This window comes from Gopherus flavomarginatus, chromosome 16, assembly GCF_025201925.1.
Source record: "Gopherus flavomarginatus isolate rGopFla2 chromosome 16, rGopFla2.mat.asm, whole genome shotgun sequence".
Lineage (NCBI taxonomy): Eukaryota > Metazoa > Chordata > Testudines > Testudinidae > Gopherus > Gopherus flavomarginatus.
This window is the reverse complement of record NC_066632.1, coordinates 25,870,183-25,886,591: the sequence shown is the minus strand read 5'-3', so window position 1 is coordinate 25,886,591 and position 16,409 is coordinate 25,870,183. Positions and strand designations below refer to the sequence as shown.

Below are 16,409 nucleotides of genomic sequence, written 5' to 3'. Positions count from 1 at the left end.
CCCCCCACAACCACTAGTCACTCTGCCCCCCTCCCTCGCCCATTAGCTCTCTCCTCACCCGCTCCCCCGGCCTGCAGATAACTTTGTGGTGGATCAGAGCTCCTGTGTGCGGGCCTGTCCCAAGGACAAGATGGAGGTGGAGAAGAACGGCCTGAAGATGTGTGAGCCGTGCCCTGGACTCTGCCCTAAAGGTACGGAGGGGTGCGGGGGTGTCCAGCCTGGGGCTCAGGCTGATAGAACCCAGAAGTCCTGGATCCCAGCCCCTCTGCTCTACCCACTATCCCCCATTCCCCTCCCAGAGCTGAGGAGAGAACCCAGGATTCCTGGCTCCCAGACCCCCTGCTCTTACCACTGGACCCCACTCCCCTCCCAGAGCCAGGGGTAGAACCCAGGAGTCCTGGCTCCCAGCTCCCCCGGATCATAACCCCCAACAGAGGCCAGACAGACTGGTTTGCCCCTAGGGGGCTGGATGGCACGTTGGGCAGCCCTGGGACATCCATGGTGCCCACCCCGAGGCGTGGGGTGCAGGCGTGTCGGTTGGCTCATTCCCTCTCCCCTCCTGCCACCCAGCCTGCGAGGGGACGGGCACCGGGAACAAATACCAGACTGTCGATTCGAGCAACATCGACACGTTCGTCAACTGCACCAAGATCCTGGGCAACCTGGACTTCCTCATCACAGGGCTGAACGGGTGAGTCCTGGCCCCTGTGCCCGCCATGGGGTGGGCGCGGCATCGCTGGAGCCGCTGGCGCTGCAGGGAGGGGGATCTGGCCAGGTGGGCAGGGCAAAGAGCAAGCGGGATTTTTAACGGCCCCAGGAGGGCGGGGCTTCGGTTTCATGTCTCACGTGAGAGACGATGCCCCCTACCCCCACGCTGGGGCAGTGGGGCAGCCCTGAGAGCCCGCTGCTGACCCCCTGCCCTGCAGCACAGCGCCCCCTGCTGACCCCCCACCCTGCAGCACTGCGCCCCCTACCTACCCCCCTGCCCTGCAGCACAGCGCCCCCTAGTGCTCAGCCCGGAGAGCCAGGGGAGAGTGCCCCCTACTGACTCCCAGCCCGGCTCCCTGCAGCACAGCGTCCCCTGTTGACCCCCCCCCCGCCCTGCAGCACAGCGCCCCCTAGTGCCCAGCCCAGAGAACTGGGGAGAGCGCCCCCTGCTGACCCCCCGCCCTGCAGCATAGCGCCCCCTGGTGCCCAGCCCAGAGAGCTGGGGACAGCGCCCCCTGCTGACCCCCCGCCCTGCAGCATAGCGCCCCCTGGTGCCCAGCCCGGAGAGCCGGGGACAGCGCCCCCTGCTGACCTCTCACCCTGATCCCCGCAGCACAGTGCCCCCTGCTGACCCCTGGCTCCCTGCAGCACAGCGCCCCCTAGCGCCCAGCCCGGGGAGAGCGCCCCCAGCGGAGCTGGGCTCAGCCAGGCCAGCCGTTCTGATGGTGTCTGGGTCTCGTTCCCTCCCCCCACACGCAGGGACCCCTGGCACAACATCTCAGCCCTGGATCCGGAGAAGCTGAACGTCTTCCGGACGGTGCGGGAGATCACGGGTGAGGAGTGGGCAGGGGCTGGGGGGGACCGGAGGGGCAGGGCCCAGCGCGGTGGCCTGCGGGGAAGCCCCAGGTGTGTCTATCGGCTCCGTGACCCTGGCAGCCAAGAGGGGGCTTCGTGGGGGGGAGGGTCCCGGGTGCCAAGGGAGGTGCCCGTGTTGGGGGGGCGGCTGGAGATGAAGGAGGGGCGTCCCTGACACTCCGGTTGCTCCCCCCCAGGTTATCTGAACATCCAGTCGTGGCCCAAGCACATGTACAACTTCAGCGTCTTCTCCAACCTCGTCACCATCGGGGGCCGGAGCCTGTACAAGTGAGAGACCCCCCCAGCCCTGCCCCGCCCCGGGGGAGAGGCCCCCTGGCCTGCCCCGCCCCAGGGGAAAGGCCCCTGGCCCTGCCTTCCCAGCCCTGCCCTGCCGGGGGGGAGAGGCCCCCTGGCCTGCCCCGCCCAGGGGGAGAGGCCCCCTGGCCTGCCCCGCCCCAGGGGAAAGGCCCCTGGCTCTGCCTTCCCAGCCCTGCCCCGCCCCGGGGGAGAGGCCCCCTGGCCTGCCCCGCCCCAGGGGAGAGGCCCCCTGGCCCTGCCTTCCCAGCCCTGCCCTGCCGGGGGGGAGAGGCCCCCTGGCCTGCCCCGCCCCAGGGGAAAGGCCCCTGGCTCTGCCTTCCCAGCCCTGCCCTGCCGGGGGGGAGAGGCCCCCCGGCCCATAGATGATTGGGGGGCTTTCCCCCAGCCCCTTGCCCAGCGGTGCTGGGGTCCCTACAAGCAGGACTGTGGTTCAGGGCTGAGGGGAGAGGAGGAGCCTTTGGTTCAGGGGGTTCTGTTCAAATCCAGCCCCCCCGTGTTGGGGGCTAAGAGCCAGCCCCTGTCGGTGGCCCCCTGTGAAACGAGGCCCCGTTCGTAGTGGGATGGGTGGATCCATCGCATGAGAGCAGCACCAGGGGTGCCAGGCCCCCTGCTCCACACCACTGGGCATGGAACCCAGGAGTCCGGGCTCCCCCCAGCCCAGTGAAGCTGTGGGGCGGAGGGGTCCCCGAGGCCCGGCAGCGTGGGGCTGATGCAGGCCCGTCCGTCCCCAGCCGCGGCTTCTCCCTGCTGATCATGAAGAACCTGAACGTGACGTCGCTGGGGCTGCGCTCGCTGCGGGAGATCAGCGCCGGGAAGGTGTACATCACCGAGAACCGGCAGCTCTGCTACCTCCACACCGTCAACTGGGGGGCGCTGTCCCGCCGCAGGGCCGACCTGGAGATCAAGGACAACAAGCCCCAGGGCAAGTGCGGTGAGTGGGGGCAGGGCACGATCCTGGGTCGCAGCCAGGGAGGGGTCCAGTGTGTGAGAGAGAAGGGCTGGGCGCCAGGACTCCTGGGTTCTATCCCCGGCTCTAGGAGGGGGGTGGGGTCTAGTGGTTGGGGGGCTGGGAGCCAGGACTCCTGGGTTCCGTCCCCCCAGCTCTGGGAGGGGAGTGGGGTCTAGTGGTTGGGGGGCTGGGAGCCAGGACTCCTGGGCTCTATCCCGGCTCTGGGAAGGGAATGGGGTCTAGTGGTTGCGGGGGGGCTGGGAGCCAGGACTCCTGGGTTCCGTCCCCCCAGCTCTGGGAAGGGACTGGGGTCTAGTGGTTGCGGGGGGCTGGGAGCCAGGACTCCTGGGCTCTATCCCGGCTCTGGGAAGACAGTGGGGTCTAGTGGTTGGGGGGGGGCTGGGAGCCAGGACTCCTGGGTTCCATCCCAACTCTGGGAGGGTAGTGGGGTCTAGTGGTTAGAGAATGATGGGGGCTGGGAGCCAGGACTCCTAGGTTCCGTCCCTGGCTCTGGGATGGGGAGAGTGGAAGAACATGGGGCAGTTGGAACAGGGGAGCGGTGGAGGCTGGGGGCGGAAAGGGGCACTGGCTGAGGGGGCTGGGCACTCACCCCCCACGCTGACCCCTGGCTCCCCCGCAGTGCAAGAAGGGAAGGTGTGTGACCCGCTCTGCTCCAGCGACGGCTGCTGGGGGCCCGGCCCCGACCAGTGCATCTCCTGCGGCAACTACAGCCGGGAGGGGACCTGCGTGGCCACCTGCAGCTTCTACCAGGGGTGAGCGGCAGCTGAGAGCCGGGGGGCTGGGGAACCGGAGAACGCGAGACCCTTGGGGGCAGCGTTAGTGACCCCCCCCTCACTTTGTTGTGCAGGGCAACCCGGGAATATGCCCGCGGGGGCGAGTGCTACCAGTGCCATCCGGAGTGCGAGAGGATGGAGGGCAACGTGACCTGCAACGGCTCGGTGTGGTGACGCCCCCCCCCGCCCGGCCTTTCTCCTCTCGGGCACCGGGGCGGGGAATGAGGCCTGGGCCCTGTCCCCTCTAGGGGTCCCTGGCACCCGTCTGGCCCCAGGGCAGGGGATGGGACATGGGGGCACCAGAGGGGGTTCTGGGTGCTGGCAGGGGAGGGGTCTGTCCCAGCCCCCTCCTGACTGTGTGGCCCCCCCAGGGTGCGGACGCCTGCGTGAGATGTGCCCGGTACAAGGACGGGCCCCACTGCGTGGACAGCTGCCCCGAGGGCATCCTGGGCGAGCAGGGGCCCATCTACAAGTACCCGGACGCCCACCGCGAGTGCCGCCCCTGCCACGAGAACTGCACGCGGGGGTGAGAGCAGCAGCCCCCTGGGGCACAGATGGGGGAAGCGTTCCTGCAGCCCGGCCCCCCAGGGACCTCGCTGCATGGCGTCTGCAAGGCGGGAATGTGGGGAAAGGACCCTCCCTCTCTCCCCCCCAGCAGCAGCCGGTACCCCCCGGCCTGAGGCTTGGAGTGGGGGAGGAGCTGTGGCCGAGCCCCACGTTTGGCTCCTGAGCCAATTGACGGGGCTCTGAGACCTGACACCTGGGGAGGCGCAGCCCCTGGGTGACTGGCAGCGGTGTTTGTGCTGGGGGTGTCTTCCAAGAGCCGTCTCTGTGTGATTCCCAGGGCCGGGGAGAGACCCCAGGAGTCCTGGCTCCCAGCCCCCTGCTCTAACCACCAGACCCCACTTCCCGCCTAGAACTGGAGAGAGATCCCAGGAGTCCTGGCTCCCAACCCCCCCTGCTCTAACCACCAGACCCCACTCCCTTCCCAGAGCTGGGAGAGAATCCAGGAGTCCTGCCCCCCTCTCTGACATCCTTCCCATAAGCCTGGTGCTCTCCGCGGCTCCCCTCTGTCAGTCTGTCCGTCCGTGGGGTGATCGATGGGTTCTGTCTCCTGCAGATGCCTCGGGCCGCAGCTCCAGGACTGCGTCACAGAGCCCCTACCCATTGCCAGGTACCGGTCACAGGCGGCTGCTGCTCGCTGGGGCTCTGACCCCGACCTGAGGGCCCTTCAGCTGCGGGGGTTGGAAGAGATTTGGGGCGGGGGTCGGGCTGGGCCCCTGCATGGATTGAGTTTGGCAGTTCTCAGCCAGGCCCCAGCAGGACATGTGCAGAGCCCCGATCCTCCTCCACCGCCATGGCAGGCCCACCCCCTGGGCTCAACTCCCGAACCACCTTCCAGCTGAGGGTTGTGACCCCAGTTGTCCCGTGGCCTCCTCTCCCAGCGTGGTTCTTGCGGGCACCCAGCCCCCTCGGCCTGTGTGGGAACAACCCCATGACTGCTCCGGAGACCCGGGATCCCCGGGGCCTGCGTGGCAGAGGGGGGCGGGCCCCCAGCTGGCATGTGCTCCCCGACCCCCCTCCCCACTCCATCCCCTCCAAAGTCAAGAGCCCTCCTGTGCCTCCGCCAGGCCGGTCCCACAGACGGGATCGCGCCAGCTCCCCCGGGGTTCCTGCCAGCGCGGTGCCTGGGGCTGACCCCCCTGTCTGTGCCCCAGGAAAAGCCCCACGGTCATAGCGGTGGTGGTTGTGGGCTGCCTCTTCATCTCCTGCTCCTGCTTCCTGCTCGGCCTCCTGTACTGGCGCGGCAAGAAGATCCAGAAGAAGCGGGCGATGCGCCGCTACCTGGAGAGGGGAGAGGTGAGACGCCCCCCCGCCAGCCCCCACTGCCCCGGGAGCAGGGCTGCCCTGGGTGGGGCGACATGGGCAGGAAGGTTCTCGTGCCCGCAGGGCGCTCGGGTGATGGGGCAGAAAGGAGGGTTGTGCCAGGAGAGAAAAGGGCTCATCTGCTGGTGCCCCTCAAGCCCCTGCTGTCCCGGCTCTGTTCCCCCCAGCTCTGCCGGTGCCCCTCACTCCTGACCCACAGCCCCTGCTAGCCCAGCCCTGGGCTCCCCCCAGCCCTGCCGGTGCCCCTCACTCCTGACCCGCAGCCCCTGCTATCCTGGCTCTGTCTCCCCAGCTCCGCACAGGGCCCTTCAGTCTTGACCTGTGACCTACGTCAATGAGCAGAGGCACAAATCGCTAGCCGAGGTGGGGCCATCGAGGCAGCGGAGGGCTCTGGGAGGGGCGGCCCCCGGCTCCGGTTCCACCATCTCTTTCTCCCTTGGCAGAGCCTCGAGCCCCTGGACCCCAGCGAGAAAGCCAACAAGGTGCTGGCCCGGATCTTCAAGGAGACGGAGCTGAGAAAGCTGAAGGCCCTGGGCTCGGGCGTGTTTGGGACGGTGCACAAGGTGAGGGGGGAGCTGCAGCCTGGGTGGGAGGGAGGGGGGGCCCTGTCCTGGCAGGGGGAGGCTCAGTGGCACCCTCTGGCCCGCAGCAGCCACAGCTGTTGGGGGGGGCGGCTCCTCACTGCTGTGGGGCAGCCCTGAGTAGGGGCTGGGCTGGAGCAACCCCTGGGATCCCAGCGCTGTTCACACTGGGGGTTCCCCTCCCGCCAGGGCGTCTGGATCCCGGATGGAGACTCCATCAAGATCCCCGTCAGCATCAAGGTGATAGAGGACCGAAGCGGCCGCCAGACCTTCCACGCCGTCACCGACGTGAGTGGGGCCCCCCCACGGCCAGCCTGGGGCCAGGCGATTGGCCCATCCAGCCCAGTGTCCCACCCCCCACTGTGCCACCACTGCCCATTGGCCTATCTGCTCTGATGTGCTATCAGCGACCAGTCTCAGTGCTTCAGAGAGAGGCTTAAAATGCCCATCATGTGCTTCCTTGTGCCCCCACCCCCAGGGCCTGTCTTGCCCACCCCAAACTCCCCCTGGCATCGGCGGAGGCTCTGAGGCTGCCAGCCCCGGCCGGCGTCACCCCATATCCATGTTCATTTCTCTGGGATCAAATCCCAGTGGTGGGGAGTTCCACAGGGGAGCTGGCTGCTGGGGGCGGAGCCAAGGCTGTAATAGGGCCTGTGTCCCTCTGGCCCTGCAGCACATGCTGGCCATTGGCAGCCTGGACCACGCCTACATCGTGCGGCTGCTGGGCATCTGCCCCGGGACGCAGCTGCAGCTGGTGACGCAGCTCCTGCCGCTGGGCTCGCTGCTCGACTACGTGCGCAAGAACAGGGACGCCATCGGGCCACAGCTACTGCTCAACTGGTGCGTGCAGGTTGCCAAGGTGAGCTGCCCCCCGGCACTCGATGGCGCGGCCCCAGGGGTCCCCTCCCCACCGGCATCAATCCTGGGCTGAGCTGGGAGCCAGCCCGGCTCGGGGAAGGCAGGGCCCAAGCAGAGCTGGGCTCCTGGGGAGGTGTCCTTGTCCGCAGGCTCGTGGGTGGGGCTGGCCAGGCAGCATGAGCAGGGCCAGAGGCTGGAGGTAGCAGCTCCCTTGGCTCCCACACTGGGCGGGGGACCCTTCCAGACACCTGCCCCCAAAGGGCTGCTGTCCTGAAGGGATGGTGAATCTGCCGTGTTCGTCTCCACTGGGGCGTTAACCCTGAACCCTAATGGGGGCCGTTCTGAACATGTCAGTGCTATTAACTCTCTCTTCTAAATCTGTGGGGTGGTGGGAAGGGTCTGTGGCTGTGGGTGGAGCTTTGCAGTGGTGGGAGGAGCCTGATGCCATGGGAGGAGCTATGCAGGTCACGGGGGGACTTTGAGGCGGGACCACGTTAGCAAGCGCACTCCTCTGGCTCTGCAGTTGTGGGTGGAGCTTTGGGGCTGTGGGTGGAGCCTGAGGCTGTGGGCGGAGCTAGGCCAGCCTGCTGCCCGTCACTGGTATGAAACCCAAGTGGGCCCCCCAAGACACACACACAAATGGGTCGGCCCCGGCGCTCCGCCTCTCGCCCCCAGGGCATGTACTACTTGGAAGAGCATCGCATGGTCCATCGGAACCTGGCCGCCCGCAACATCCTGCTGAAGTCGCCCAACCAGGTGCAGGTGGCGGATTTCGGCATCGCCGACCTGCTCTACCCCGACGACAAGAAATACTTCTACAATGAGATCAAGGTGGGGCGCGGTCCCGGGACCCCCACGGTCCCCCCCACGCTGCTCTGGGGGCAGGTCCACTCCCCCAGGCTCCCTCCCCTTCCTCCTGCCCCGGGGCCGCCCCTGCCAACGTGGGGCCGGTGTCAGAGGTCTGCAACCCCCCCAGCAGAGGGGGCGGATTCGGGGGTGTCCGAGGGGGCCCTGCATTCAGGGTCCGCTCTTCTTCCCAAGCGGAGCAGCGTGTGGATTAGAGCAGCCCCAGGGCCCCATGGAATCTGGCCCCAGGGGTCTCCCCGGCCCTGGCAGAAGCAGCCCCCAGGTGCCCCCCGCCCAGGTAACGCTCCTTCCCCGCCTCTCATCCCGCAGACGCCGATTAAATGGATGGCGCTGGAGAGCATCCACTTTGGGAAGTACACGCACCAGAGCGACGTCTGGAGCTACGGTCAGTGCCCGCCGTGCCCCTGCCCTCACCTGCAGCTGGGAGCTGCCCCCCCCAGCCTGTGCCCTGCCCCACTTCAACAGCGCCCCCTGCAGGGTCCCATGTGCACCTCCCCAGTGCACAATTCCTCCCGCCCACCACCCCTTGCAGCCCCTCCTGGCCTGACCCCCCACCGCCCCGGTCCCTGCAGGCGTGACACTGTGGGAGATGATGACGTTTGGGGCAGAGCCCTATGCGGGGATCCGGCTCGCCGAGGTGCCCGACCTGCTGGAGAAGGGCGAGCGGCTCATGCAGCCCCAGATCTGCACCATCGACGTCTACATGGTGATGGTGAAATGTGAGTCCCTCCGTCTGTCTGTCTCCCTGCCGCCCCCTGCTGGCAGCACTGAGCCCTGCCCTGGGGGCAGTTTGCAGGGGAGATTGGCCCAGCCTGGCGGAGCAGAGCCCGTGGTTGTGGGCTTGGGAGAGGGGCGCAGGTCTGGCCTGCACCGTGGCCACTGAGACTCGTGGGAGGGGTGGAGGGACGTGCTCTGCTGCTCCCCCCCTGCAATTGGCACTGACCCCGATATGTCCTGGGTGCAGAGAGGGGCGTCTCCCTGTGGTCCCAAGGGAGAGCCGTGAGCTGGGGGTCAAGCGTGTTGGGGGGGAAGGGCTGGGGGCCCAGCAGCTGGGGCCAGAGCCCTGAGGAGGGGGCCAGAAGGTGCCCCCCACCCCGATGCACTTTTCCAGCTGTCCTTCTCCCCTCCCTTCCGTCTGTCCTAGCCCCTCAGGTGGGGCCCGTGTGGCTGGGAGGAGTCGGGGGGGGCTGGGTGTCACCTCCCGCCGGATCTCACCCCCCCGTGCCCCCCGCCAGGTTGGATGATCGACGAGAACGTCCGTCCCACCTTCAAGGAACTGGCCAACGAGTTCACTCGCATGGCCCGCGACCCGCCCCGCTACCTGGTCATCAAGGTGAGTGCATGGCCCTGGGCCATTCTAGGTGTGGGGGGCTGCCCTGGGCCCTCAGTGAATCCAACCCCTAGCGTGACCCACCCACCCCCATGAGCCGCCTGGTCAATGGTGCATTAGCCCTTTAAATCCTACCACCCAGCATAAGGGTCCCAGGTCCTGCCCCATCTGCCCCCTCCCCACTCCATGCCCGGCTCTCTGGGCTCCCTGCCTGTCACATGCACCCAAGGAGCCCCCCTGCCCCTTGCGGGGATCCTGTCGCTGGTCGTTCCCAGCTCCCCGGCTCCCCACTCCTTGGCTTCGGGGGAGGGGCAAGACCTGCTCTAGACAAGGGTCTTGTCTTCCCCCCTCCCAGCCTCCTTTCCCCATCCTGCCCCGGGAGACGTTAAGCAGGGGCGGCTCTAGACATTTCGCCGCCCCAGGCACGGCATCAAGCCGCGGGGGGCGCTCTGCCAGTCGCTGGACCCGCGGCTTCGGTGGACCTCCCGCAGGCCTGCCTGCGGAGGGTCCGCTGGTCCTGCGGCTTCGGTGGAGCCGCGGGACTGGCTGACCCTCCGCAGGCACGCCTGTGGGAGGTCCACCGAAGCCGCGGGACCAGCGGACCCTCCGCAGGCACGCCGCCGAAGGCTGCCTGCCTACTGCCCCCCTGGCGGCCGGCAGAGCGCCCCCCACGGCATGCCACCCCAAGCACGTGCTTGGCCTGCTGGGGTCTGGAGCCGCCCCTGGCGTTAAGGTCCCCCTGGCCGCTCAGCGTTAGGGGCTGGGCCCCGTTAACCCCTTGACAGCCCCTGACGCGGTGTCCCTCCCCCCCTGTGCAGAGGGAGAGTGGGCCACCGCCCCCCGCCGAGCCCCCCCTGAGCGACAAGGAGCTGGAGGACATGGAGACGCTGGAGCTGGAGGAGGAGCTTGGCCCCTTCAACACGGCCAGCAGCCTCTTCGCCTCCAGGCAGCGTGTGGACTACGCCCGGGTGAGAGATGGCCGCCTCCCCCTCGGCCTGTACCCCCCCCCCCAACATCCTGGCCCTTCTGCGGGGAGGCTAAAAATTCTTCTTGTAAAGGATGGGAAGGGGGGACGCGCATAGCCATGCGGGACACCCCCTGCAGGGGAGGGGTTTCCTTCCTGACCCCGGCAGCGCTCGGCCTTGCAGCATGAGACCTGGTTCCATGGGTCGTCACTCAGTGCTGACCACCCCACCCAGCCTGCGCCTGGGGGTCCCGCAGACTCCTGTGCCCCATCTCCCTTGGTCCCGGTGCCAAGAACCCCCTGTCCTGGGCCGAGTAATCACCATCCTGCCCCTCTCCCTTTGCAGAGCCCGAACCTGAGCCCCCCAGCCGGGTACATCCCCATGAATCAGACCGGCCTCAGCGGCTGCCGCCAGGTACCCAGCACAGCGTATAGGGGGTGCGCCCCATGGACGGCCTCTGCCGGAGGGTCCTGTGGGGCCATTGGGCGGAAGTGAGGGGCACCACCAGGGCTGGAGGGGAGCAGGGCTGGGCTAGTAGGGCTGCGGGTCGGGAGTGAGGGGCACCGGCAGAGCTGGGTTGGGGAGAGCCCAGGACTGGGAGAGCAGGGGGCTGCGGGTCGGGAGTGAGAGGCACCGGCAGAGCTGGGTTGGGGAGAGCCCAGGACTGGGAGAGCAGGGGGCTGTGGGTCAGGAGTGAGGGGCACCGGTGGAGCTGGCTGGGTCAGGGCTGGGGGTCAGCAGTGGAGCAGCTGGGCTAACGCTACCCATGCCCAGTGACTCCTCTCCTGACCCCGTCTCTCTCCCCACATCTCCCAGGGCACCGGGCTGGGCTCCCGGCAGACCCTGAGGGTCCGACAGGAGTCAGTGGGCCGGACGGTGTCGGAGTCGTCGGAGGGCCGGGGCACGGCCTCGGAGTGCGAGCTGATGGAGGAGCTCTCCCTGCCGGGCAGCCTGTGCCAGGGCCTGCGCTCCTGGGGCGACAGCGCCTACCTCTCCCAGCGCGAGAGCTTCCCCCTGTCCGCGGGCACGGCCGACGGCGAGGATGACATCAACGGCTACGTCATGCCGGATAACCACGGCCGAGGTAACGGCAGCCCCGGGAGTCAGGGGGGGGCGGTCTGGGTCTACCCTGCCACGAGGGGACCCGCGGGGGTGGTCGTTATCTGGTTGTTACCTGGCCTGCTGGGCTAAGACCCAGCAAACTCGCTGCAGCTGAGGCCTTGAAACCCACGAGCCGAGGTGGGAAATCTCTGGGTCCCGGTGCCCCTTCCCCTGAGCCACTCGGTCCCTCCTGCCTCACTGGGGACTCTGGAAGGAAGCTGCCATGGGGGAGGAGAGCCAGCTGCCTCTCCCATTGTGCCCGGGATGCTGTGCCCCGGCTGCCCCCCGCGCACGAGACAGGCGGGTGAGAGGCCACGAGGCAGATCAGACACACACCCCGTCTGCAGCTGCCACCCCCTGCCAGCTGCACCTAACACCGGCTTGTCGTCGGCTTCCCCCTGCAGAGCGAGCGGGCAGCACCGCCCGGTCACTGCGCGACAGGCCCGTGGGCCGCGCCTCGGAGCCGGAGGAGGAGTACGAGTACATGAACAGACGCCCCCCGCAGCCCCGGCCGGCCTCCCTGGAGGAGCTGGGCTACGAGTACATGGACCTGGGCTCAGAGCGCAGCGCCTCCCTGGGCAGCGTGCTGAGCTCTCAGCTGCCCGTGGCCGGCTGGGAGGTGGCTGCGGCCGAGGAGGACTACGAATACATGAACAAGCAGCCCAAACTCAGCCAGTCCCTGAGCAGCGTGCTGAGCTCGCCGGGGGCCGGGCGGGACGACTACACCTGCATGAGCGCGGCCGTCCCCCGGGGCTCCCCCGAGGAGCAGGCCTACGAGGTGATGGAGGCCATCCTGGCGCCAGGGAGCGGGTGCCCGGGCTGCCAGAGCTCGCCGTGCCCCAAGAACGGCTTCATGAAAGCCCTGCGGAGCCTGGAAGCCTCGGACTGCGCCTTCGACAACCCCGACTACTGGCACAGCCGGCTCTTCGCCAAGGCGGATGCCCAGCGGACCTAGGGGGCAACAGGGGGGTGCTCAACCCATCTGTCCCCGGGGGGGCAGGGCCATTGGACTCCAGCACCTGCCCGCCCCTCGCTGAACAAGCCCAGCCGGGGGACTGGGAGCAAACGTCCTTCCCCAGCCCCAGGGGGTATTTACAGGCTGGGCAGAAACGGCGAACGCTCCCTTAACGGGGCAGCAGGGACAGGGGCCTGCCCCTGTGTCTGTGCCCATTGGATGCTGGGATGCAGGCTGGTTCTGGCAGCTGGGGGGCAATGCACTGCCCCACTGTGAAATCAAACCAGTCGGGGGGGGCAGCCCCCTCCCCAGTTCCACCTCAGGATCACAGACATATGGACACAGGACAGGTACCTACGTCTGGTGAGGTGGGCAGGGGAGTCGGGCTGCGTCCTTCTCTCCACCATCATGGGAAAAGCCTCCTGTACTGAGCTCCTAGCATAGAGCCTGAGGGCGTTTGGGGCCCAGCCATGGGTCAAGCATGTGGGGAGCAGCTGGAGCAGGGGCTGCCTCATTCCTCACCCCCTACCAAGCAAACATGGGGCGGGTCTCCTTACACCTGGATATGAAGAATCCCAGAGCTGCTCCAGGCAGGGCCATGGGGTGACGTGAACAGAAGAGGGGGCTGCTAGTTTTGGGTCTAGTGGGTAAAACGCTGGACCGGGAGCCAGAACTCCTGAGATCTATGTCTCAGACTCGCTGCTCTGGGCCTCAGTTTCCCCCTCTGGGCCATGTAGGGAGTTAGAGACCTTCTCTTTCCCGCCCCCCTGCAAACTGGGGTGTCCCAATGACTGCTGCCCCCTCCCTTGCCACTGCTGCGCTAGGCACAGCTTAGGAGCGGAGGCTGGAGCCGGGTGAAGAGTCGGTGGGTCGGTTTCTGTCCCGTTCAATCCAATATCCGCTAGGGTAAGAAGCCTGGGGGGGGGGGAATTGTCGGATCTCGATCCCCCGGGGTGATCAGAGCCCACGCTTGGGGTGATCCCAGCCTCGGGCTCGAGAACAGCAAGGTCAGCAGGCTCCATCCCCGGACCTCCCCCTCGTCACGCCGTGGCAGACGTCCCCGCTGAGAGGCGGGGAGCTAGCTACCGACGGGGTGAGGGGACGACACCCCAAGCCTGTGGCGATGAAATGAAGTTGATGTTTTTGCACTGAATCTTGTGGTGAGGTTCCCTACATGTGCGAAGCTGGAGCAGGCTGGCCTGGCCCACGGGCTGCCTCCCTGCCCAGGGCTCTGGCCCGCGTTCCCGTCTTTCCTCTCCTCCGTGTTTGTCACGGGCCCGCGCGGCCTGTGGGGGGTTGTGGCCATCGTCTCTGGTCTGTATCTGGTACGCCAAGGGCTGCTGAAGTGTTTCTCTCCTCTGCAGGAAGCGGAGCGTGTGTGCCCTCCTTGTCACCCCCCCAAATGAAGCAAGGGGGGGGGCTCTGAATTCGTCCCACTTGAGGCCACGGGATGTCAGTGCTGTTTACCTGGGGGACTCACAGCGGGTCTGAGCAGCCTTGGTTAAAGTGGCAAAGTCAATGAATCCTTGGCAGGGGAGAGTTGTCTAGGGGTTAGAGCAGGACCGTGAGAGTCCGGATTCCGGGGTTCTGGTCCCACTCTAAGAGGGAACTGGGGTCCTTCCTTGCTCAGACGGCTGCACTGCTCCCAGCTCCAGGAGGAAGGGGGTGTCTAGCGGTTAGAACAGGCTGTCACCCTCTGCTCTCTGAGCTGTGGAAGGGGCATTTCCGCCCAGCCAGAGCCAGACCATATTACCAACATGTGACTAAAGCAGGGACCTGCACGGGAGGGAGGAAGGGAGTGTGGGGCAGGTCTCTCCAGGCTCCTCCCCTCCCTCTTGCAGCCGGCTGAGCAGGGGGGCGGCAGCCCCATTGCCCTGAACTGGCTGTGGAGATCAGAGACCCTTCTGGGGTATCCAGTGAGACCTCTTGTCTGCTAGAGCCGTGGGGAAGCACCGACTCGTGATCCCCCCCCACGCACGCGGGGCCGGGTGCGTGACACATCTCAGTCCTAAAACACAGCCCTGCACGTCTGGGCTAAGGGATCCGCGCGGGCACCTTGCTAGCGAGGCTGGCACGGGGCTGGCACGGGGCCCCTGCCTGGCACACATCTCAGAGCTGCCACTCTGCCCCCTGCCGGCGAGTGGCACTAACGTTCTCACGTGGGAAGGGTTTATTGTATTTCAGAATGAAAAGTAGAAACAAGCCTGAGGTCCCCCCACCCGCTGTGTGCTTCACCCAGGCTGCGCTGCTCCATCCCTGTTTGTTTGTTTGAAATGCAGGAGCCGATAGCCTGCTGGGCCCGGACTCCTGGGTTCTAGCATGACAAGGTGAGGGGTTTGCTGTGTTTTCTTCCCAGGCTCTCCAAAGGAGAGAGAACTAAGGAACCTACCAAGGGAGAGCTGAGCATGGGGGCTGCACCTCTGGGCCTGCACCTTCCTACTAAACTCAAAGGGGCTGATCCCGGTTTTGCTTCCAGCCGGACTAATTCTAGTGAAATCACCGGGTCCAAATCCTCTTTGGGTTGTTTACACCTGTGCAAAGGGCATGTAAACGTGGCAGCTCACACTGGCAGCATGCTGCAGCAATGCAAGTGAGGACACGAGATGCAGGGGAAGAGCAGGTGCAAACTGAGCCAATCCAATTTGCTAATTAGTCCTTTTAAAGAAACACATGCGATGCCTCCAGTAGCCTGGCCTGGATCTTCCAGAAGAGCCTCCGCCCCCCTTGTAATTTTCATAAAGGCTAATGCACTGGAAAGCAGGGAGTACTTTTTTTCCCCTCTCCTGTCCTTGTTTACATTGTCTTGCTGTGTGTCAGAACTGGTGGAATGAAGGTTAAAAGGAATCTGAGCTTTACAGTTTTACCTGTGGGACTCACAGCCGCAGGATGAAATCGCTTTAGTGTTTTGTGTTTTAAAGGAAAGAGACACTTACAGGAATAGAAACACCATTTGTGGTGACACCGGCTAGGATAAATGTCCCAAGGTTCACAGGGAATATGCAGCTCAGAAGGGAATTGACTATTATTGCATGTTTAGGCTCTGGTCTTGGAAGGAGATGCAGAGAGTTGGACTCATGTAGCACCTGGGATGTATTTATTAATATAGGGGCCTGTCAACAAATTTGCTATGGCAGGAGCTAGGCAAACATACAAACTGCAGTGTACTATAGCCCATGGCCATAGCGAATACAACATTGGTGAAGGAAGGAAATTGTACAGCACGTGTTGTGCTCTGCGGCAGTGCAAACAAATATTCTAAAGTCAGGAGGTCTCTGGGAGCAGCTGTGCCAACCTCAAGTATTCAAAAACCACGAACTCAGCTATAAAATCCTGGTTGGTTTGTTTTTTTAAACGAGTTTGGTTTGGGTTTGTTTTTTTAATGTACCTTCTGGTTTCTGAGCCTTTAGGTCTGACAAGGTGTTGTATTTTCAAGCTTTTCTGTGCAGCCACGAAGACTAGAACCATACTTTATTTACTATGAAGCTTTAAGAAAACACTAAATGCAAAACTGTACACTGAGCACTGGCAGCGCAAAGGAAGGGCCTTTCCAGGCACATCTCACTGCCAGATCGGGGCCATGTGTGTTGTTACAGGTGGGTGGGGACTGGTGCCTTCCTCTGAAGTGTTTGGCATCCATCGCTCTCGGGCTAGGACGCCAGGTTTGGCTGGGCCCATGAACCCCCGCGCGGGAAGCCCTTGCTCGCGCCGTCTCTCAGTTTTCTGTGCTTCCCATCACTGAAGGAGTTTTAATGTATTTTTTTAAGACAAAATAAAAGTGACGCTGATGAACATGGTGCCTGAGTGTGTCCCTGCTGGATGGCTTTGGGAGGGGAGGGGGGCTGGCATGAGGAGTGGGTGGGGCAGGGCAGGCAGACCCTGGAGATGCCTCTCCCCACATGCCCCATGCCAGGGGGCGCCTGGAAGAGGCAGTTTCTTCCCCCTCCCTTGGCTGCCATTGCTGCAGCTCCAGATCCTGCTGGAGGTATCTTGGGTTAGACCCCTCCCCACAGCATGCACCCTCAGCCTCCCCAGGGGTGCCCCGTGCCTCCCCCACGTGGAGTGCGCCCTTGCTCCCCCTCCCCTGAGGGTACCCCTTCCCCTTAGGCTGAATGTGAATCCCTTTTCCCCCGCCCCCCTCGTGCCCCCTTTCTTCCCCTCCCTGAGGGTGCCCCTCCCACCCTTAGGGCAGCCCCTCCAGTTCCGACCCTCTTTAACTAAGGGCCCCTCAGCCCGCTGGGACT

At 65.4% G+C, this 16,409-nt stretch overlaps 1 protein-coding gene across 1 annotated transcript in view; it reads left to right on the top strand.

Annotated features, from left to right (window-relative positions):
* Positions 1-12,447, top strand: part of ERBB3 (erb-b2 receptor tyrosine kinase 3) — a 34,932-nt gene extending 22,485 nt beyond the window's left edge. The window contains exons 8-28 of the mRNA XM_050924641.1: positions 78-191; positions 571-691; positions 1,468-1,541; positions 1,761-1,851; positions 2,613-2,812; positions 3,471-3,603; positions 3,699-3,789; positions 3,996-4,150; positions 4,745-4,798; positions 5,343-5,484; positions 5,955-6,074; positions 6,282-6,380; positions 6,766-6,951; positions 7,626-7,781; positions 8,127-8,202; positions 8,390-8,536; positions 9,053-9,150; positions 9,966-10,115; positions 10,458-10,526; positions 10,929-11,196; positions 11,618-12,447. Of these exons, the coding sequence (XP_050780598.1) occupies positions 78-191; positions 571-691; positions 1,468-1,541; positions 1,761-1,851; positions 2,613-2,812; positions 3,471-3,603; positions 3,699-3,789; positions 3,996-4,150; positions 4,745-4,798; positions 5,343-5,484; positions 5,955-6,074; positions 6,282-6,380; positions 6,766-6,951; positions 7,626-7,781; positions 8,127-8,202; positions 8,390-8,536; positions 9,053-9,150; positions 9,966-10,115; positions 10,458-10,526; positions 10,929-11,196; positions 11,618-12,168 (3,095 nt within the window). The 3' untranslated portion in view covers positions 12,169-12,447. The remainder of the gene's footprint in view (positions 1-77; positions 192-570; positions 692-1,467; positions 1,542-1,760; positions 1,852-2,612; positions 2,813-3,470; positions 3,604-3,698; positions 3,790-3,995; positions 4,151-4,744; positions 4,799-5,342; positions 5,485-5,954; positions 6,075-6,281; positions 6,381-6,765; positions 6,952-7,625; positions 7,782-8,126; positions 8,203-8,389; positions 8,537-9,052; positions 9,151-9,965; positions 10,116-10,457; positions 10,527-10,928; positions 11,197-11,617) is intronic.
* Positions 12,448-16,409: the final 3,962 nt, after the last annotated feature.